Source organism: Elephas maximus, chromosome 6 (genome assembly GCF_024166365.1).
Source record: "Elephas maximus indicus isolate mEleMax1 chromosome 6, mEleMax1 primary haplotype, whole genome shotgun sequence".
Taxonomy (NCBI): domain Eukaryota; kingdom Metazoa; phylum Chordata; class Mammalia; order Proboscidea; family Elephantidae; genus Elephas; species Elephas maximus.
The window spans coordinates 144,349,082-144,371,671 of NC_064824.1; the positions used below are offsets into that span (position 1 = coordinate 144,349,082).

The following is a 22,590-nucleotide window of genomic DNA, read 5'->3' on the forward strand; positions in this document are numbered from 1 at the left end:
TCTGTCTTCACATTCATGAATAGTCTTCCTCTCATTAATTATGAATATATCCATATTAAATAATCTGAGGAGTCCCTGGGTGATACAAATGGTTAATGTGCTCGGCTATCAACTGAAAGGTTCAAGGTTCAAGTCTACCCAGAGGCACCTCAGAAGAAAGGCCTAGCGATCTACTTGTGAAAATTAGCCACTGAAAACCCTATGGAGCACGGTTCTACTCTGACAGACATGGGGTTGACATAAGTTGGAGTCAACTCAAAGCCAATGGGCTTATTGGTTTAAGTAATCAAATGTATTTGTTATCTACTGCTACATAACAAATTGGGTGGCTGTAAACAACATGTCTGATCACAGTTTCTGTGGGTTAGGATCTGGATGTGACCTAGCTGAGTGCTCTGTCCTGAGGTATCTCATGGAGCTACAATCATGGAGCTGGGGATGTGGGCTCATCTGAAGGTTCCACTCAGGCAGGATCTGTCACCAACCTCCCCCAGGTGGTCGTTGGAAGGACCCAGCTCCTTATGGTCTGGTGGACTGAGGCCTCAGGTTCTTGCTGGCTGTGGGCTGGGGGGCTGCCTTCAGTTTGTACCATGTGGACCTTTCCATAGAGCATCTCACAACATGGCCACTGGCTTCCTTTAGAGCAAGAGGGGGGACCAGAGAGAGTATACTTTCAAGGGAAGTCACTGTCTCTCTGTGTTCTAATCTCTGACTGGAAACTCATCACTGTGCCATACTCTATTCACTAGGAAGGAGTCACTGGGTCAAGGCTGCACTCAGGGGAGGGGTCACAGAAGGGTGTGAAGTATGGAGGTCACCGAGGCCAACCCAGAGGCTGCCCATCACGGATGCCTTCATTGACTCTTTCTCACCCCAAATGTCTTCAGCTCTTCCTTTCCACAATGGATAGCCTCATCAACCCCTTCCCATCACATACATCCTTATCACCTCCTGCCCATCACAGACGTCCTCATCACTTCCTACCCACCACAGATGTCTTCATCACCTCCTACCTACCACAGATGTCCTCATCAATTCCTTCCCACCACAGATGTTCTTATCACTCCCTTCCCACCACAGATGTCCTCATCACCTCCTGCCCATCACAGATGTCTTCATCACTCCCTTCCCACAACAGATGCCTTCATCATCTCCTTCCCACCACAGATGTCTTCATCACCTCCTTCCCACCACAGATGTTTCCGTCACCTCCTGCCCACCACAGATGTCCTCATCACCTTCTGTTGAGCATGAATATTATTATACAGATGTTCAAATGTATTATTATGTATAACATTATTCCCAATAATTTTTCAGATATTCACGCCAACAGACTGGTTAGAAATGATAATGGCTTCATTCTACTTATTAAAGTAACATTGCACTGGAGCAATTTCTTTAAGATATTTAAAACATGGACGTGATTGAGGTCTCTTCTGAGGACATCAGATTCATCACAAACTCTGGCAATGGCACGCTTACTATGAATTCACTTCCTCTGGTGCTAATCGTTAGAGCCTACTTATTGTTACTGAAGGCAATTTGTTTCTTTCTCATGAGCCTACTCATGTAAACACATCACATTATTAACACTCAATAAGTGGTCAAAGAGAAGTACTGCCCTAAAAAATGGAGGGGATGCTAATTTGGGAGCCCCACTTTCATTTTTTAGTAACACATGAAGCAGAAACAGAAGTAACCGATGGGGATATGCATAGAAATGTAAACTTTTCTTCATATTTAGCTTCCAGGTATCTTTTGGCTGTTTTTCTGTTTGTCATTTTTTCTTGTTTTTGGTCTGTATTATTACACAGAGAAGGTAGATTCAGTGTCATGTAAACATCAAAGATCGATGATTCCATGGCAGACCCCTGCCAGCAGGGCCAGGATGGTACTTTAAATAAGACAATATCCTTTGTCAAGAATCCTAGCATCCACACACAGAGGTGAAAACAGTCCTTGCCAACCAGAGACTAAAGGGGACCTGATGTGCTGGGTCACCCCACTTAATGACATTATTTCTGACCATGCAAACAATACACTGAAACTCAAAATCAGGGGTGGCTCCCTTGGCAGTCAGCGCTCCCCATGTCCAGTGGAAAGTTGTTTAACTCCAGACACTTCAGCTATAAAATTGGTCTGAAGAAACAGCTCATGTGGAGAAAAGAAATAGCCTGTATCCTGCACAGTGTCGACACCTCGTTCATGCCTGCTTGCCTTACAAGGTGAGACTGCCAGGCCTAGAACGCATGCAGCGCTAAGTTGGTACAAGATGAGTATAGGTGGCAGGTATCCTGTGTTCAAGGCAATAAAACACGAATCTGAAAGTAAGGATACTGAGTGTCTTGTTGACTCAGGAATTGTTTTTAAAATAGTACTTGTTATGGATAACATCGCAGAGAATGAGAGTTCTGGAACACTTAATTGTGCTCATGAGGAATATGTACATGGATCAAGAGGCAGTCATTTGAACAGAATAAGGGGATGGTTTAAAGTCAGGAAAGGTGTGCGTCAGGGTTGTATCTTTTCACCATACCTATTCAACCTGTATGCTAAGCAAATAATCTGAGAAGCTGGACTACATAAAGATGAATGGGGTAACCATGCTTGCTGAAAGTGAAAGTGAAGAGGACTTGAAGCACTTACTGATGAAGATAAAGACCACAGCCTTCAATATGGATTGCACCCCAACATAAAGAAAAAAAAAAAAATCCTCACAAGTGGACCAATAATAAGCAACATCATGATAAACGGAGAAAAGACTGAAGTTGTCGAGGATTTCATTTTATTTGGATCCACAATCAACACCCATGGAAGCTGCAGTCAAGAAATTAAAAGACTCATTGCATTGGGCAAATCTGCTGCAAAAGGTCTCTTTAAAGTGTTGAAAAACAAAGGTATCACCTTGAGGACTAAGGTGAAACTGACCCACACCATGACGTTTTCAATAGCCTCTTATGCTTGTGAAACCTGGACAATGAATAAGGAAGACTGAAGAATTGACGCCTTTGAATTGTGGTGCTGGCGAAAAATGCTGAATATTCCATTGACTGCCAAAAGAACGAACAAGTGGAAAAAGTGCAGCCGTAACGTTCCTTAGAAGCAAGGATGGCAAGACTATGTCCCATATACTTTGGACACGTTATCAAGAAGGATCAGTCCCTGGAGAAGGACAACATGCTTGGTAAAACAGAGGGTGAGGGAAGAAGAGGAAAACCCTCAAAGAGATGGATTGACACAGTGGCTGCAACAATGAGCTCAAGCATAGCAACAATTGTGAGGATGGTGCAGGACTGGGCAGTGTTTCATTCTGTTGTGCATAGGGTCACTATGAGTCAGAATTGACTCGATGGCACATAACAACAACAATAAGCTGGGTGTGAGACTGTGTGATACGGGAAGATGGAGCCGTGTGTACTGTGAGATCTGGAGTGACGGAATGTAGGAGGTTTCTATAGGACTTGGGATGATGGAGCTGTGAGCTCTGTGGGATCTGGGATAATGGAGCTATGTGCATCGTGACATCTGGAAGATGGAGCTGTATGTTCTATGGGATCTGGGGTGATAGAGCTGTGTGTTCTGGGATGACAGAGCCATGTGAGTTGTGAGATACGAGGTGACGAAGCCATATTTTCTGTGGGATCTCCAATAATGGAGCTGTGGGAGGTTCTGTGGGATCTGGGATGATGGAACCATGTGTTCTGTGGGATCTGGGATGATGGAGCTGTGGGAAGTTCTGTAGAATCTGAGATGATGGAACCATGCGTTCTGTGGAATCTGGGATGATGGAGCCATGTGTGCACTATGGAATCTGGGATGATGGAGCTGTGGCAGGTTCTGTGAGATCTGGGATGATGGAGCCATGTGCACTGTGGGCCTTGTTGTGATGGAGCTGCACGTACTGTCACTTTGGGAACACCCATGTTACCTGCTGTGATGTTGCTCTGTCTTTGTTCCAGAGACCTGTGCAGGCTCAGTCTGAGGCTTCCATCGCTGAGAATGAGCAGAAGGTTCCCTGAGCCCTGATGAAGCTGGCTAGACAGCAGACGTCCAGCTCTGTTCCATGTTCGAAACTGGAAACTGACAGTGACCCCATCTTCCCCCGGGGATCCCATGAGTGCCAAGGAGCTCCTAGGGCTCAGGAACGTCAGTGGCATGGTCTGCGGTTGTGAGCAGGAGAACGATACGTTACCCTGAGAGCAGAAGGAGAGGAGAGGTGAGAGGTCAGGGGACACGCCCATCTCAGCAGCCAGAGGTGCTGTTCATCAACAGAGCTATACCCAGGACTAAGCTGTCATGTCACCAGTATGTTTCCAGAAAACCCATCTTCATGGCACTGATCTCAAGGGACTGTCCACCCAGATGTGGAATCCCAATGGACAAATCACAGTGTCTCCTATCTTCCCCAATGACCAGTCAGCACAGGGGCCTCAATGTAACTGAGTCCAACAGGCATTTGTAGGTGGTGGCTCACTGTGGGCTGTGATGACATAGCCCCTGCCCTCCACCACCCTCCACCACCCAGGTCCTCCCCTCTGCTCCACTTGGCCCCAAGGCTTACCACTCCCTGGATTACACAGATGTGGGTTAAAAAAAAAAAAAAAAAAGTGCTCCTCACCCAGACCATAAGTTACTTTTGCTTTTGTCTTCACTTCTCCTATACCCTGTTACTCTGAGGAAGTTGCTGAATTATTGTAATGGATTGAATTGTGTCCCCCAAAATACATGTTGTAAATCCTAACCTCTATGCCTGTGGCTATAATTCCATTTGGGAATGGGATGTCTTTGTCATGTTAATAAGGCAGGGTTAGTGTTAGATGTATCTGGAGCCAATCTCTTGAGATATAAAAGAGATTAAATGCAAGCTAGCAAGCAGAGATGAGGGAAGAGAGATGACAAGCCACATGAAGACCACTCAGGAACAAAGAGACAAGGACCTTCTCCCAGAGTCAACAGAGAAAGACAGCCTTCTCCTAGAGTTGGCACCCTGAATTCAGACTTCTAGTCTCCTAAACTGTGAGAAAATAAACTTCTGTTTGTTAAAGCCACCCATTTGTGGCATGTCTGTTATAGCAGTACTAGGTGACTAAGACAGTTACTAAGAGTCGTTGTTAATGTACCATCACTTGGGAGCATAGAAGGAGCCACTTTTGTCATGTAGGCCCACGGGCTCTCTCTGTGGTCCCCATCATGGACCTCTGGGTACTCTCTTACCATAATGAAGACCTGTGGACTGTGCCGCTTGGCCAAATCAACGATATCTTCTCCATTAAAATGAATATTTTCTAAGCATCCATGGAAGTTTTTACTTTGAAATGTTGCTGATTTTCCAGGTGCTAAAATCCCTCCAAAGCTGATCTTAGAAAGAAAAACGACATCAATAATATTCTTCAGTGATTTTCTGATAATTTGCTTAAGACATCTATGATTCATAGGCATACAGTCATAGTCGTAGAACAATTTTGCACAATTTTGTATTGTTGTGCTTGTTTATTTGAAATGAAACCTAAGGCATAGATTCTAAAACATTTTTGCATGTACCCGATACCCACTGACACCAGAGCCCCTTCATCTGTAATTAAGGGATCATGTAATTTATCATCAAACTAGGGCACTTTGGCAAGGAGAAAGGGGTTATTGACATTGATAGTGGGACAACACGTGTGAACTAGCACCACTTAGAGTGGACAGAACCAGGGCCTCTGGAGCAGAGAACACCAGGCCCACCCAGATCCCCTCCAAGCCCATGTTACCATCTTTGTGAGGTTCCCTTCTCCATCTCCTCCCTGCAACTGGCTTTAAGAGTAGGACTTTGCATCCCCTGGGGTGGTCCTTCTCCAACAGTTGCCAGGTGCAGGAGTATGACATCTAAGTTCCTGTGCCTCAGATGGACCCCAAATGACACAGGTAGATGCAGCTTCCCCACCAGAATCCCCCATGGGATCAGGCTGACACCTCGCTGGGCAGCACTTTGTCTGGGATCATACCCCTGCCTGGCTTCCCTTCCTGGCCCTGCTGTCCCCTTCCTCACAGCTCTGCCCTGGAGCACTTCCTCTTGTCCAGAGTCCATGTCTCGATGACTGGACTTAAGACAGCTACCCTGTCTCTAATTTAGTGTATTAGACTAAATGATCCCCTCCTTGGTTGCTTGTCCAATCTGGCTGTGGTATGTACTGGTTGATGGGGATATTACATCGTTAGGTCCATGGCACAATGTGTTTTAATCGTGCAGAAAATAAATCTATGCAAACATGACAGTGATACTCCAGGTCATATGTGCCTCTGGATGGTCTGTATATACTTTCATCTGTGTAAAGAACATCTTGGTTTAAGGAGTAAAGGCATGGACGATATACAACAGGACTAGAACCTTCTGTTGGTTGTGACTTCTAAGTCCATTTATGACAAATGAACATTGAAACCGTTTTTGGTTTGTTCTGATATTTCATGAGCTCAAAAATGTCTTATAAAATATGGCAGAACAACGTTATATCTTAGTGCAATTTAGATACATATGTGCAATGGGCTGCAAATGGTTGCGCGCTTGTGAAATTTGAGTAATAAGATGGTACATTCGAATCTCTTGCTATTAGACTGTCTAGCTAGATTACATTGCAAAGTTCCCCCAAGTTACCACAGATAGGGACTGGACATACACTGTGGCAGGAAGAAAGTCCCCAAGTTTGGGTCACAAAGATCACTCATCATAGAGTTACCCCTTCCTTTGTGGACTATTTACTAAACATTACAACGTAGCACTGTGTGCAGTTAGGTTGAGAAGCTTATCCGCAGTGTAACGTGCTGCCCGCTGCTACTATGCGCCATTCACTTTAGGAACAATTTTGCCACTGTTCTGACTTTCATTGAAGCACGCTTCTCTATAGAACTCCTTTTTCCTTCGAGGGCTACATTATGCTTAAGTCATAAAGTCCTCAATGGCTGGCAAATTGGTTTCCCACCTCGTGATGGAGATCCAGGTCCCCTGATGCCTGGAAGTGCTCCATGTGCCTGTCCACCGTGAGGTTCACCCATGGGCCGGAGTGCTCCAGAAGGATGGAGTGCCAGTGCTGGTCATCCAGGAGGCTGCCCAGTGCGGTGTGGATGGGGGCAGGTAGGTGTGTAGGCTCAGCTCTACCTGGGCAGGGGGATGGAAGCATGGTTGGTCCTGCCTAAACCATTGCTCTCAGCCCCAGCTGGGCATATCTCAGCACTGTAAGTTAGCTCCACCTGACTCTTGGACACAATAATAAACCAGTTGACATTGAGTTGACCCTGACTCATGGCAACCCCATGTACGTCAGAGTAGAACTGCGCTCCATAGGGTTTTCGGCGGCTGATTTTTCAGAAGTAGATCATCAGGCCTTTCTTCCAAGATACTTCTGGGTGGACTCAAACCTCCAAACCTTCAGTTAGCAGCTGAGTGCGTTAACAATTTGCGCTACTCAGGGACTCCAAACACAACATTAATTCCACCCCATTGTACATATTCCATCTGTAATCACTTCCTTTCTTTATTTATTGCATACTCACATTCCTTGGAAGTGTTGCCTCTGCCATGAACTCTTGTTAGTATTACAGCATCCTTGTCCTTATATTAGGATAGAGCCATGGTTCTCAGGGAGGCAATTCTCCCCAGGGGACATATGGCCATGTGGGGGGACCATGATTGGGGGTACTACCAACATCTTGTAGGTGGAGGCCACGGATGCTGGTAAATATCCTGCAATGCACATGACCCCCACTTCCAAAATTGTTGTCAATAGAGCTGAGGCAGAAAAGCCTGGGATATAGCAAAGTAGCCGTGTTTGCAGAATATAAAGAGTGGCGATGACTGCCTTCCTGTACAAATCGTACACCATAAACTATTTTACATGAAAACACAATTGGGAGGTATAAATAGTGGTCTTTGCGTCTGTAATGCCTGCTAAGAGACAGCACTTAACAACAATCAGATTATCGAGCTCCTTTCCTGATAAATTTACCTGAGCTGATGAGTAAAAAGAGTTTCCCTTTGACTAATTCCAGGGTGATGTGATTCCCACTCCTTCCCTCACTGTGGAATAGAATCCCATTGCTTTGTGTTGTTTTAAATTTCAGAGAAATGACATCTTTTACTGGACCCATGGCACTTTGTATAAATCTGTAGATTAGGGAATTGTTTCCATCAAAATTAATCACCTCCGATCCTACAGAAAAGATAATAAAAGTTATTCTATGTATGGCCATACTTCTCACTGATGTGTTTAAATGCGTGAAGCTGTGCACATAGACACATATACATATATGTACACAGATACACACAGACACACACATACATACATGCACACACCCATGTGCACACATTCACACACATGCACACGTACACACACATATTCACGTAAATACTACATTTCCAGCTTAGTCATCAGATATTGCAGCATTTCTTCCAGCAGGTGTTGATATACCTAAATTCTATCTTTACCCTTTCCTAACTTTTTTTTCATGTTTCAACATAAAATATTCTTAAAACTCTGTTTTGAATGGTACTATCCCATTCATGGATTATTTCTTCTTTCTGTGGTTATCAACCACATGGAATCTCTTAGTATATTTCTAGGCTACTCCTAATTTAGCAGCATCCTTGAAAATTCTGGATGTTTTCCACCCACTGCTGAAGACTGAAGTCTCTCAGGTAATAGGTCCGTTAGCTCCTGCATTGGTAGATCTGACTTCTCATAACTCTTACCCATGTGTTCCTTTTAAAGAAATGTCTTCCCCGTATGTAAAATATCACCACAGAGAAGCACATGCTTGCACCAGAGACTCATCAGATACAACCCAGGAACATACTGGATCCTCCACAGAGCAACCCCTTCCTTGTTCTCCCACTTCGCTAAGTAGGAGCCCTGAAGGGCAATGCGATCTCAGTCCTCTCAGCAGCCCCAGGCTGTCCTGGTGAGGCCACGCAGCGGCTCATACACTCAGCTCAGGCAGTGAAAGACCTACACCCCGTCTTCTGTAGAAAACACCCCTCACTGCACTTGGGTTAGAACACCGCCAGTGTCCAGAGGTGCTGCTGTGTTTGTCACAGTGCACATTTAAAGAGGGTGGAGAGGCAATTATCCCTGAAATACACACCTATGGGCTTCACTCAGGGTAACAAGAAGGAGCCACAGGTGTTCTCAGGATAGGTGAATGGGACAAGGATGTGCTTACAAAAGTTGCACCGTGGGGATTCCAGGCAACAATACAGGAAATGGGGCAGGACTTAAGAGGGAGAGAGTTGTGGGGAGTGGGCCATGCCCAAATGAGCAGTGGCCATCCCCCAAGGGGCACAGCTGCAAAGTGGCCTCTCAGGGAGGGGGCGAAGCCCATAAATGGCTTCCTTCTCTGCTTTTTATCAACTCGCCTATGGAGCTCCCCATGTTTCCAAAGCCAACCTGCCGTGGGAGCTCTTGGCCCACACGGATGAAGTCCACAAGAGTGGGCCTCCTGGGCCAAGGGTAGGTGGTAGAGATGTGGAGGAGCAGAGAAGGAAATGTGGCACACATTTTACCTGTGTTGGTTGCAAGCATTGGGTTTTACCTGGTGGGTATTGAATGATTGGTCCGTTGTGGGTTGTTCGTGGTAAACAACCTAAGAATGCTGCAATGACTCCAGCAAACAGAAAGGAAATTTAACCACAAGTCATGGCATTTGACAGCAAGGCACTGATTATGTAAAATAAACATTAGACTCTCAAAACGTAGTGCAAAGATTTTGTAAAATAATAATAATCACATTCAGTGAGAAAGCACGTGTATCCTACAGACACAATTATTTTCACGCGTGGGTTCCTGAAACCTGGAAATTATTTCAAAAGTTCTTCCAGCTTAAAATGATGGGGAACTACTGTAAGATCTTCTGCTGGGCCATCGCCATCGGCAGCACCGGGTGATAACAGCATATCAATAACCCTGTGTCCTCAGACAACATCAGCCTGTCCCTCACTTTATGTAGAAATGTGTCTGTAGGTTAGTCACCAGGTCAGTCTGCATAAGGTGGTGTGGTCCTGACTGTTCCAAGCGGCAGCAAGAAAACCCTGCACCTGAGGCTGTGATGGAAATGCACATCTAAATTACCTCAAGTGTCACCCATACTTTTAACCGCAGCCCTGGGTCATCACATGAGGCTGGTCTGACACAGGAAGCCCTGGCTGCGCACTCTCTCAGGTCAGCATTGTTCACGTGACTGATGACTGAATCAACTTACCCCTCCGATGCTGTCCTTACCAGGATGGATGTTCTCCCACCCATGCCACTCTATTTCCTTAAATGGAAACCTGCTAGTAGCAGAGACAGCTTGCAGCAGCAGGAAGTTCTGTCTGTTACTTCTTCTCTCATGATTTCTTCTTGTTACAAAACACACCTTCTCATTTTTAAGTAATTTTACAGTAGTGTTAAATTATTGATTCGTGATCAGAGTATTAGATATAACCCATTTTTTTTTCCTCTCAAGCACTCAGTATTTAACCAGATAATCAAAGCCTCAAAGCTGCCAGTCATATAGTCTGGGCTCAGATCCCCCGCTCCCTTCCTTCTTGTTTAAATGTCTCAGATGTTACATGGAGGATGGACACAGCCACCTGTGGGTCGGCGCTTCTGCTCCCCTCACTCCACTCCTGATAATCCAGCCATTTATGCATTCATCTATCCCACCAATAGATTAATAACGAACAGTTACAACACAGCAGTAGCATGACTCAGGTTGCCATGGGAATAGAGCAGGTTGCCATGGGGATGGAGCAGGTTACCATGGGAGCACACAGGAATGACACCTGACCTGGGCACGGCTCTCCAAGGGAGCTGTTAGAAAAGAGCTGGACCTGGGGGCTGAGGAAGGAGTTGGAGAAACAACCTGGAGAGTGGAGCAAAAGAAGCCAGACACAAAGCAATGCATACTGAAGTGTTCATTTGTACAAAGTTAAAAAAACAGGCAAAACTACTGTATGGCGTTAGAGTCAGGAGAGGGGTGATTGTCGGGGTGAAGCGTGGTTCCTGAAGGGCATGATGGGCAGGGGGTTAATGTTCTGTTTACCATTTGGGGGCTGGTTGCACAGTTGTGAAAGCTTACACAACTACACACTTTTGATAGTACTGTAGTTAGTTGCCAGAGAGTCAGCTCCAACTCGTGATTACCGTATGTATAACAGAACAAAACTTTGCCTGGTTCTGCGCCATCTTCACAACCACTGATATGTTTCAGCAAAGCCACCTTGTTGTGGTTATTGTGTCAATCCATCTCAGGGAGGGTTTCCCTTTTCTCCCTAACCCTCCACTTTACCAACCATGATGACCTTCCCCAGCAATTGAGCTTTCCTGATGACGTGTCCAAAGTAAGCAACCTGAAGTCCCACCATCCTCCCTCCTAAAGAACATTCTGGTTGTATGTTTTCTAAGACTGATTTAATCATTCTTCTGGCAGACCATGGTATATTTAATATTCTTCTCCAACATCACGATTTGAAAGCATTAATTCTTCTGTCTTCCTTTTTCATTGTCTATGCACATTTTTTTTTTTTTATGCACATGAGGATATTAAAAAAGACCATGGCTTGTGTCAGGCACACATTAGTCATCAGAGTGACATCTTTGCTTTTTATGATATATATATATATATATATCAGCACAAAAAATCTATTCTAAAAAATAATGGATGGAGGTTGAGTGGAAAGTGCTCATCATCAGGGGCTCTCTGTGTTCCCTTCTTCTGCTTGGGGCAGGACGTGGACCAAGAGGGGCAGATGAGGGTCATCAGGCGTGAGGAATTGGAACCCAACCTCATTGCCATCAAGAGACTGTACAGTGTTCTCAGTGCTCCTTTGGGAGTGGAAAAGAGGACTGTTTGCATTTATCAGATTTTCACTCAAGAAGCCTCCTTCCCCCAGACGCTTGAGGTGGCATACATTGGGGTCAGGGGTGCACGTGGAGGCTGCTGCAGTCAGTGCAGTGGTGCATGGAATGATCCAAATGTAGGAAACAGCATCAGGATACAGAGAAGTGGGGAGTTTAAACATACATTTGGAAGGTAGGCCCACTGGGCTTGGGGGTGGACTGTGTGTGAGGGGGTCCTGAGTTAACTGATTTGAGTTAACACATTCAAGCGGCAGGTGTGTCCCCTGAGTCAGATGACATCAAGTAGGCAACAGCCCCTAGAGGGGGTTGGAAGAAATAATCCCTGTTTACCACAATGAGGCACCCAGAGCAGGTGGAGCTGGGAGGTGAGATGTATAAAGAGATCGGTGCTGAAGATACAGGTTGGCGTTAGTATGCAAAGTGACCAGTGCTACCTGATGGCCTTCCTTTGCCCAGAGGGGAAGTAGGGGAGAGTGCTTAACTGAAAAACCATTTCACCAAGGCAGAAATCCATAAAAAAGAGCATAGTGCTAAGTGTGTAAGGAGAAGATTGTACGGGAAGAAATGTGGAGTACTTGAGAGATGCTGTGGAGACAAAACTGACCAGGAGGTTCCATTCAAGGTCTTGAGAGTGTGACAGGCAATTTGGTTTCTCCTGAAAGCACAGGTAAGAGCCGGGACATCACATGCTCAGGAAAGACCAAGATCCCAGGATCCCTGTGCAGGATGGAATGATGAGAAGACCTGAGAAGCAGAGACTGGTCAGGAGTCATTTCCAATCCTCTGGCTGATGAAGTGGCTGTGGTGTTGAATGGACCAGTGCAAATGTGGGCGAATAGAACAAGCGTTTCACCACTCTTATGCATAATACGCCGAGAAGTGTTGAGCTTGTTGTACTACTTCCAGAGATGAAGTATGAAGAACTATGTCTCTCATTAATGATGATGAAAGGCGGCTCGTTTCAGATTTATTAAAATAGGACTATGCTTCTTTTAGAGTTGTGGTGACAGATCAACTTCTGAATTTTTATGTGGGCCCTCGTGTTCCCTGTGGCATGGCTTTGCTAAATTTGGGGTGTGAGCTGATCCCAAGAAAACTGCAGAGTCACATTCTTTCTGAGGATTGGAGTATGGAGTAACAGCCTGTTACGAAGGAACATCGGGCTGGCTGCCACCCTGGTCAAAGTACGTGTCCTACTCCAAGAACAATGAACTTGAAGGTGTTCCCTGAGTAATGGGAGAGGCAGCCGATAAATGTTACAAGATCAAAGAGAAAGTCTAGTAAGAGAAGTCTTAGCCAGGGCCAAAGAGAGCACACAAATTTAGAAATGTCTGGGGGTGTAGGAAGATGGACAATATAGAAGAAGAAACCACAAAATGGAAAGGAGCCCAGCTGGTAAATATCCCAGAGGTGGCTCAGTGTTGGGTGGGGCTGCCTGGAAAAGTCCGGCCTCAGGATATGCGCCTTCTCTGAGGTCACTGGCACAGACCTGGTGTTGTTAGCATCAGCCCCACAAGGCCCCTTGGCCGGCACTGTGTCTTATCTGGCTGGACACCTCCATCTGACAGTCTGTGCCTGGAATGCCACTATTCATGGCTGTGACCACTCCTTGCCCAACCCCAAACAACCAACCTCTCCACCTACTCTCTACCCATTCCTGATCCCCATCTCACATTTGCTGTGCATGATTCTTATGTTTGTTTCTTCCTTATAAAGAAAACAGATATGCTACCTTTGTGGCACTGAAATGCAATGGATCACTTTTATATGGTGTTCTAGCCACGGGCTGGTAAGACCCACAGAGTGATTGGCTGGGACTACGCATACTGAGTGACTTATGGTCCACTGAGGGGATTGGTCAGTTTACTATACAAATTAAGTATTTGCAGTTTACCCAGGGGCTTGGTCAGTGGTGCTGGTGGGAGGGCTATGACTTGAAATTGACAAGGAGCCAGCTTACATAAAGGCCAATTGCACAGAAGTTTGGGAGGGGACCTCATTACCATCAAGAAGAAGAGTCTGAAGTGGAGCAGGTTGTTTGGACCAAGGACCCAAGGTTCCTGCACTGAGAACCTCCTAGACCCGGAAGAAAGAATGAACACTGAAGACGGCATGAGACAGTGAGAAGCAGCTTGGAGGCAAGAGAGCCCTACAGGCCTGGGTAGCATGGCAGGAGTCGTCAGCAGAGGTCAGTGAGGTCCAGCAGCAGAGGTCAGTGAGGTCCAGCAGCAGAGGTCAGTGAGGTCCAGCAGCAGAGGTCAGTGAGGTCCAGCAGCAGAGCAGAAGCCTCGGCAGCCATGCAGGCCCCACTACAGCATGGTGGTAGCAGCTGTGGTGGGCTTGCTGACCCATGGATGGAGAGCCTCCTACAGGCAGAAGTCTTGCTGGCAGAGCTAAAAAGAGCTGTAATACTTGCTTGTGCAAGGAAAGAGAGGCCTGAGTATGCCCTGTGCAGGGCTCGTGTGTCTCCCCTGCTGGGATACTTGCTCTTGTTCACCTGGGCTGTGGGTCACATGGGATCAGTTTGACCTCTGAGGGTGGAGGCTGAGTAACCAAAGTCAGCCACGTGGTGCTCTGTGCCTCCTTGACTGATCCTCAGTAAAACCCTGGACACCAAGGCTCGTGGCATCCCTGGTGGCAACACTCCCCAGGCGTGTTGTCCTCATTGTTGCTGTTGTAAGTACCATCCACAGGACTCCCCTGGGAGGGCACCCTGAACTCCAGTGCCTGGTCTCTCCTGGATTCGCTGTGCACACTTCTTGCTGCTGACTTTATTCTGTGTCCTTCCACCACAGCCGTGAGTGATCCCTGTGAGTCCTTCAGCAGGTCCTCGAGCCCTAGGGTGGTGTTGGGGTCCCTGGCTGGTTGGAGATTCCTGTGGCACCCACGTCCTGGAGGCACCACAGAAGTTACATTACGGCACCCTCAGCAAATTGGCCGCAACAACCTGCACTCTATTAGTTCACTAGATGTCCACTCTCAGCTCCAAGAGCCCACAGACGACACATCCTCAGTCCAGAGCCCACAGGAGTGGGAGAAGGAAGACGGCGTGTTAATGTGTGTTCAGTGAGAGGAGGGGAGCACTCAAAATGGTGGCAGGTGGCCTGCAGATCCACGGCCTCAAAGCGGCTGGCAGCCAAGCTGGATGGACCACCAGGAGTCCACACAGAGCACTCAGGAGGGATATGCTAGACCCTACCCTCTGCCTTCGATCGCTCTCTGTGACAGGGCGGGGTGAAGTCGTTCCCTCAAGAGCTTCAGTGAAGAGGCTCCTCGGGTCTACAGCCACCTGTTACTGCCCTTCAGCAAACACTGTGACCCTGCTCTGCCCAGTGCTCATGTTGTGGGATGAACATTAGCACAGACTTGGCCTCCACCAGGCTTGGGTACACCCTCTTGGCCTGGGGGGTGGGGGAGCTTTTGGTGTTTTTTCTTGAACATTCTGGGCTCTGCAGAGCAGCAGTAAGCATGCAGCCCTGGCAGGGAGCCGCTGAGGTAGGCCTAGAGACTCTGACTGGAGCTGCCCCTGGGTGATGGCTTCCAGGTCTAACCCACCTGCCCCACACGCACCACAGGGCAATGCGATCTGCGCAGACCACCTGAGCCACAGAGTACACCCCTATTAACAGTGGAGGGAGGGTGTAGAGAAGACAGTGGGGAGCTAGGCCATGCAGGGGTACCCCCTGAACCCACCGTGACTTTGCTGAGGCTGTGTATCCAAGTTACATCTGTGGTGGGGGTTATGCCTCTGCCCAAGTGGGCTTTGTGGGGTTTATGAAATAGCTATGTATTTGGCACTATGGCATAGTGGTTAAGTGCTACGGCTGCTATCCAAGAGGATGGCAGTTCGAATCTCCATGCGCTCCTTGGAAACTCTACTGGGCAGTTCTATGCTGTCCTATCGGGTCGCTATGCGTCAGAATCGACTTGACGGCAATGGGTTTAATTATATATATATATATATATATATATATATATGGAAACCCTGGTGGCTAGTGTTTAAGTGCTATGGCTGCTAACCAAAAGATCAGGTGTTCGAATCCTCCAGGTGCTTCCTGGAAGCTCTATGGGGCAGCTCTACCCTGTCCTACAGGGTAGCTATGAGTCAGAATCGACTCTGCAGCAACTGGGTAGAGAAAGAGAGAGGGACAGAGAGAGCCACCGGGGTGGAGCTGAGTGCAGGCTCGAGTACCTCCCATCCCGTCCTGGTGTGAAGAGACGATAACGCGCCCCAGTGAAAAAACTCACTGCCCTCCAGTTGATTGGGACTCATAGCAACCCTACAGAACAGAGGAGAACTGCCCGATAGGGTTTCCAAGGAGTGGCTGGTGGGTTTGAACTGCCGACCTGTAACTTAACCACTGAGCCACTGGGGTTCCATGCCTGTAAAGGAACCCTAATTAAAACAGCCTGTGATTTTTATCTTAGGTTCATGTAAACATATGACAAAGAATCATTATCCTTGCTAAATAACTTAAGGAAAAACTTTAACCTGAGAAGGAGCCTTAAAAGTTGAGATTTTCCGGGGGACACAACACCCCTGAAAGTGAACGATGCGCCACTGAGAGACAACGCCTGCGGTGGGTTTTAGAGCGAAGGCTTGGTGACTCTGGGCGGGGCGCTATCCCCTTTTCTAAATCCGGGCCTTCTGCAGGAAAGGTGCTCAGAACACAAGCGTGGCCTTGAGAGGTGGGGTCCGAGTTGGTGAGACGTCTCCAGCACCTGGGTGCGCCCCTCAGATGCACACTCAGGTGCCCACCCCGGCGCCCGCATGTTTAAAGGGCGGCACGCCCGGACCGTCCCCCGTGCCCGCCCATCAGGCACTCACAGTAGGTGCAGGCCTGCAGCTCTAGGCGCATCCGGACCCCGCTGTACTGCGCCCACCCCAGCCGCGCACTCACGGTAGGCGCAGCCGTACAGCTCCACTCGCATCCCGATGCGGCCATCGCGGTTCCAGGCCACCGGTAGAAAGCGCAGGTGCCGCGTCTCCAAGGGCGGCCGCAGCCTGTAGAGCACCACGCTGTCCGCGTTCACGTTCCCCTGGAAGCCCTGCGAGAGAGGGACAGGCTCAGTACTCGCGGCTCTCCCTCACGGACCCTCCCTCCTTCCCCTCTCTTCTCTCCTCTCCACCCCTGCCTCGTCCTGTCTTCACTCCTCGCCTCCCCAGAACCTTGAGGATCACACAGTCCACAGGCCTCCAAAAGCAATTCCCGAAAGCACCCTCCCACAGGGACGGATTGGGATTGCAGCAGAGATCCCAGTGAGAGGCCTGAAACCTGGAACCATCCTTGAGGATGAAGGAGGATGAGGGCGTTGCCCCCACACAAAGCGCACCCTCCGCCCCTCATCCCCACCGTCACCGTCCTGGCATCGCTCAGTAAAGCTGTGACCTCTGGGCCCTGGCTGCTGTCTCCGTGACACACTGGGCTGTCTCTCAGGCCAGCACGAGGTCAGGCTCCCACTAAACGGAAAAGCCAGCTGGCCATCTGCAGAGCGCTGTTGTGACAGCCTTTCCTCTGAGCAGTGTTCCCAGGTTCTGAGGCTCCTTATCGAAAGGCTGGTTCGAGTTTTACTATCAGGATTAAGCCGCCAGTGGACTGCGGTGCCCTCCTCAAAGCTTGCTGTAGTAAAGCGCCCGCCACATAAACTTTATGCCTCATCTCCAGGCAGTGAAGATTTGCCTTAAAACACTGGATCTGAGGGCAAATTCGGTGATGATTTCAGACGATCAGGAGGGGTAGCATGGATTCCGGTGCTGAAAGCTAGAAGGGCCCTTGGCGAACGCTTCCGTTTAAGACCCTGGACTGCAGACCTCGGGAAGGTGAGGTTTGTGAGGTCAGGCAGGCGTCCGGACCACTGGACCCACCCACGCTGGCCTTCTCTGCCCTACACCTCAATGGATGGTAGGCCAGGCGAGCCAGGTGAATCAGGTGAACCAGGTGAGCAGGACCTGAGACCAAGGCTACTTGAAGGGTGCTGCGCATGTGCAGGGAGTGAGAGCAGGGACTCTGCCTCACCAGGAAAGGCTCCTTCCAGGTCTGCATGGCCCACCTCCCCAGGGAGCAAGAACATGTGTGCTGGAGCCTCTGCTTCACTTCCCACATTCCACTAGCCGCCAGAGCACACTTGGGTTACACGATAGAACTGGATGTTTTCTGAAATGTTTGTGAAGTGCGGCCTATAATCAGGTTTCATTATTGCTCAACTGAAAGGTCCGAGCCTGAACGGAGGTTTCAGCTGCCTACGGGGCTCTCCCAGCATGTGACGTAGATTTAATTTTTGTGCACTAACAAGCTAATTCAGGAAGGAATGTGGCATTGCAGATGTGAGGTGTGTGCACAGGGGGGTTTGTTTTCTCACAGGCATGCTTGTCTTCCTTGACAATGTCGAACTTTTCCTGAGCCCCGTGATCCTGGAAAACGGTGATATTCCAAGAAATCCACCACATTTTTGCGCCCCGGGGAACTGTTCACTGCCAAGAACCCCTCCCCCACACGACTTGGATAAGACTGACAGATGCCGCATGTCTGCCTAGGACAAGGCCAACAGACCCTCCAGACTTCTGCTCTTTGCCTCATAAATGATTAGCTGAGATGTTTTTTAGAACAAAATGTTTGCTAACCAAACTTTATTTATCCTTCTCTCCTTATCCTGGAGTTTTTACTGGTGTAAGGGTCACCATGAGTCAGAACGGACTCGATGGTATCTAACAAGTTGGCAACTAACTTTCAGGTTTAAAACTAACTATATCAGCTATGAAAACTGTGGTAGCGTAGTGGTTAAGAGTTACATCTGCTAACCAAGAGGTTGGTAGTTTGAATCCACCAGGTGCTCCTTGGAAACTCCACGGGGTAGTTCTGCTCTGTCCTAGAGGGTCACTATGAGTCAGAAATGACTCAAAGGCAATGGGTTGGTTTTTTTGGTATATCAGTTATGGTATAAATAATTCACTTTAAACTTAAAAAGAGAGTGAAAACAATGAAGATTTATATTCTGCTATGTTCATCAAAAAGCAAGAAAATGCATTCTATAAGAATGCTTCACTGGTATTCGTCACTTGTTTTCTGTAGACCTTTAGGATCGCTCTAAGAGGTGCCTTTCAACTCCGTATTAATTTCCCAAGCATTATAATACAAAAGCTCCATTAAGATAACATTGATGTAACTTTAAAATTTCAAATGAAAATGCCATTCTTCTTGTCCTTACAATCGTCCTAACAATTGTCCAGTCTTGACTCAAACCTCTGGGCTGCACATTAGGGGTCACTGATTGAGTGTTAATTGCCTCCACACTCTATTCATAATGGATCCAATCCTACAACTCACTGAACAAAGAACCTTTCGGAGTACTCACGTCCTATTTTGTTTAAAAGTCAATTGAATGTCTAATAGTTTTCCCAGGTGGAAATTTAGATTTGAATTTTAGAAAAATAAGCAAAATCAACAAATGTTTTCAATATTCATGACATTCTTCTCATCTCGAAAATAAGGAGTTCAGGTATCTGGGATGAAGAATTCAATCAGCCCTTTCTGAATCTTCCTAATCAAGAAACAGAAATCCAAGTTTTGGTCCTGGAACCTCCTTACCACGGATTGAGTTGTGTCCCCAAAAAGATATGTTAAAGTCCTAACCCCTGGTACCCATGTAGGTGACCTTGTTTGGAGACAGGGTCTTTGAAGACGTTATCGGTTAAATTAACAATAGATCACACTGAAGTAGGGTGGGTCTTAATCCCATCTCACAGGGTCCTTATCCAAGAAGAGACACAGACAGAGGGAAGGACACTATGTGGAGATGCATCTATAAGCCAAGGACTGCCTGGGGCTACCAGAAGTCCAGAGACAAGGAAGGAAATTTCTCCAGAGCTTTTGGAGAGAACCTGGTGGTGTAGTGGTTAAGTGCTACAGCTGCTAACCAAAAGGTCAGCAGTTCAAATCCACCAGATACTCCTTGGAAACTACGGGGCAGTTCTACTCTGTCCTATAGGGTTGCTATGAGTCGGAATTGACTCAACAGCACTGGGTTTGGTTTTGGGTTTTGGAGAGAACACGGCCCTGCCAACACCTTGAATTTAGACTCATGGCCTCCAGAACTACAGAGAATAACTCTGTGTTCTTATAAGGCATCCATTTTGTGGTACTTTGTTAAGGTGAACACAGGGAACAAATTCCCCTGTTATTTGATGGATGGCTCCACATCTTCCTGCGACCCTTAACCATTCTCCCCTTGCTAGGCTGGGAGAGGCTGGAAAGGTTGCTATGCCCTCTCTTCCTCTGAGCCTCAGCTGAGAGGCTTCCTCCCCAAGCAGTGACAGTTTATGTTCAGGAAAGGGGGATTCTGGCCCTTATGACACACCTGTTAAACTCTGCCATCAACATTGTTGTTAACTGCTGTCTACTCATGGCAACCCCATACACAACAGAACAAAATGCTGCCTGGTCCTGCACCATCCCCATCATTGGTTTTGGATCAGACCACTGTGATCCATAAGGTTTTTATTGGCTGATTTTCAAAAGTAGATGGCCAGACCTTTTTCCCAGTCTGTCTTAGTCTGGAAGCTCCGCCAAAACCTATTCAGCATCATAGAAACACACAAGCCTTCAGGGACAGGCGGATGGTGGCTGTGCATTGGCGGGAAATGGAACCCGGGTTTCCCGCACGGTAGGTGAGAATTCTACCGCCAACATTAAACATCTCTTAGTTCTAGGTGTTTTAGAAACAAAAGATAAAATAAAATGCATACTGTGTTGGGGTGCTGCACTTTCAATTTCAGTAAACTCTGATCACATAATTACATTTTTACTGACTGTCAAAGAGACTTCTTGATTTAGTGATAGTGAAATTCGGAGCACAGAGAACAGAGCCTTCCTTCTATCATCTTCTACCTGGTGACAAGTTGCATGACTCAGCAGAAATGCAGGTGGCATCCCTAAGTAACCCTAGCCTGACCTCAGGGAACAGCTACCCCTAGGGCCAGGGGGCAGAGCCCATGAGTTCCCAAGGAACCCCCTCCATGTAGACAAACAGGACCACAGACAAAGAAAACCAGACAGTGGGAGCTCTGGCGCATCCAGGAGACATCACTGCTTTCTCCATGGTCCCTCATGGATGAGTAGTGTCCATCCATGCCTTTGAATGGGGTCCAGGTGATCTTCCTAGAAAGATCCACTTGGGACCCCTGTGAGCCAAAGGAGTGATAAGTGGACTCACCGCAGCCTCAGTTTCTACATCTATAAGTGGGGTCCTCAAAGAACTGAGGATTGATGCTGTCAAGCACTGCCAGGTACACTGTAGGTCGTCACACTCTGCCCTTTGCAATGATGCCCATTGCCGGTGTTTTGGTTGATGTAGCTGTTCTTGCCGAGACCCCCATTGGTCAGACTCTGAATAGTACTAACTTTATTGGGTTAATATTCAAGACACCTATTTAAAGAGCTAAGCTACAAACAGCAGCTCCTATGACCAAAGCATTATAATTCAACATTGTTATTACATTCAAATTTTATTTAAATGACACTAGCAATTTTTTTTTTTTTTTTTTTTTTTTTTAGTTCAGGAAACAGAGATCACGCTGGCATGCTGACTCCACATTCTGGAAATTAAGCTTCTGTTTGACGGGTGGGATTAGAGGGACAAACAGTAAAATGGGTCTCTAAGCTGTCAATTGAGCCCTGGTGGCATAGTGGTTAAGAGCTTGGCTTCCAACCAAAAAGATCAACAGCTCGAATCCATCAGCCACTCCTTGGAAACCCTATGGGGCAGTTCTACTCTGTCCTACAAGGTCATTATAAGTTAGAATCGACTCAAGGGCAATGTTTTTTTTTTTTTTTTAAAGAATTTAATATTATGTTAATGGAGGTAAATAGATGATATCTTAGTTACCTACTCATTGCCACTCATAACGACCCTCTAGGACAGAGTAGAACCGCCCCATAGAGTTTCCAAGGAGTGGCTGGTGGATTTGAACTGCTGACCTTTTTGGTTTGCAGCTGTAGCCATTAACCACTATGCCAGAGGGTTTCCACTCTTAGTTACCAAGGACTGCTTTAACAAACACATTATCACACATGGGTGGCTTAAAGAACAGGAATTTATTTTTTCACAGTTCAGTGGGTTAGAAATCCAGATTCAGGGCCTGGGACATGTCGGTCCTTCTGTGGCCTCTCTCCTAGTTTGCAGTGTCTGCTGGCAATCCTTGGTGTTTCTTCCCCCGTATCTGTCTCCGGGTCTATGCTGCTCTTTTTATAAAACATCACTCAGAAGTGATTGGGTTTAGGACCCACCCACCCTACTGTGGTATGACCTCATTAGCATAAAAAAGAAAAAACCCTACTTCCAAACAGGGTCATATTTACAGGTACAGGGGTAAGGATTCAAACATAACTTTTTGAGGGACACAGTTCAATCCATAACACCATTTCCCACCATTCTTGAAAAAACATTTAACTTACATTTGAATTGACTAAATGGAATGCTAAATCTGTATAGCTTTCACCTAAAAAAAAGATACCTAGAATTGCTCATTGTCGACACTTTGCCATATTTACTTTCTCTGTGTATACACATGTGTGCACAACCACACTCACATATGCACATACACTCACACAATGCACACATTAAAAAAACAAAAAACCAAACCCCTTGCCCTCGAGTCAATTCTGACTCACAGCAACCCTCTAGGACAGAGTAGAACTGCCCTATAGGATTTCCAAGGAGC

General features: G+C 47.0%; 1 protein-coding gene across 1 annotated transcript in view; it reads right to left on the bottom strand.

The window, feature by feature from the left end:
• LOC126078305 (contactin-associated protein-like 4) overlaps nucleotides 1–22,590 on the bottom strand; it is a 205,728-nt gene that overhangs the window by 87,190 nt on the left and 95,948 nt on the right. The window contains exons 4-8 of the mRNA XM_049888754.1: nucleotides 16,775–16,922; nucleotides 7,983–8,186; nucleotides 6,960–7,135; nucleotides 5,215–5,358; nucleotides 3,929–4,193 (exon numbers count right to left, since the gene is read on the bottom strand). Coding sequence (XP_049744711.1) covers nucleotides 3,929–4,193; nucleotides 5,215–5,358; nucleotides 6,960–7,135; nucleotides 7,983–8,186; nucleotides 16,775–16,922 — 937 coding nt within the window. The remainder of the gene's footprint in view (nucleotides 1–3,928; nucleotides 4,194–5,214; nucleotides 5,359–6,959; nucleotides 7,136–7,982; nucleotides 8,187–16,774; nucleotides 16,923–22,590) is intronic.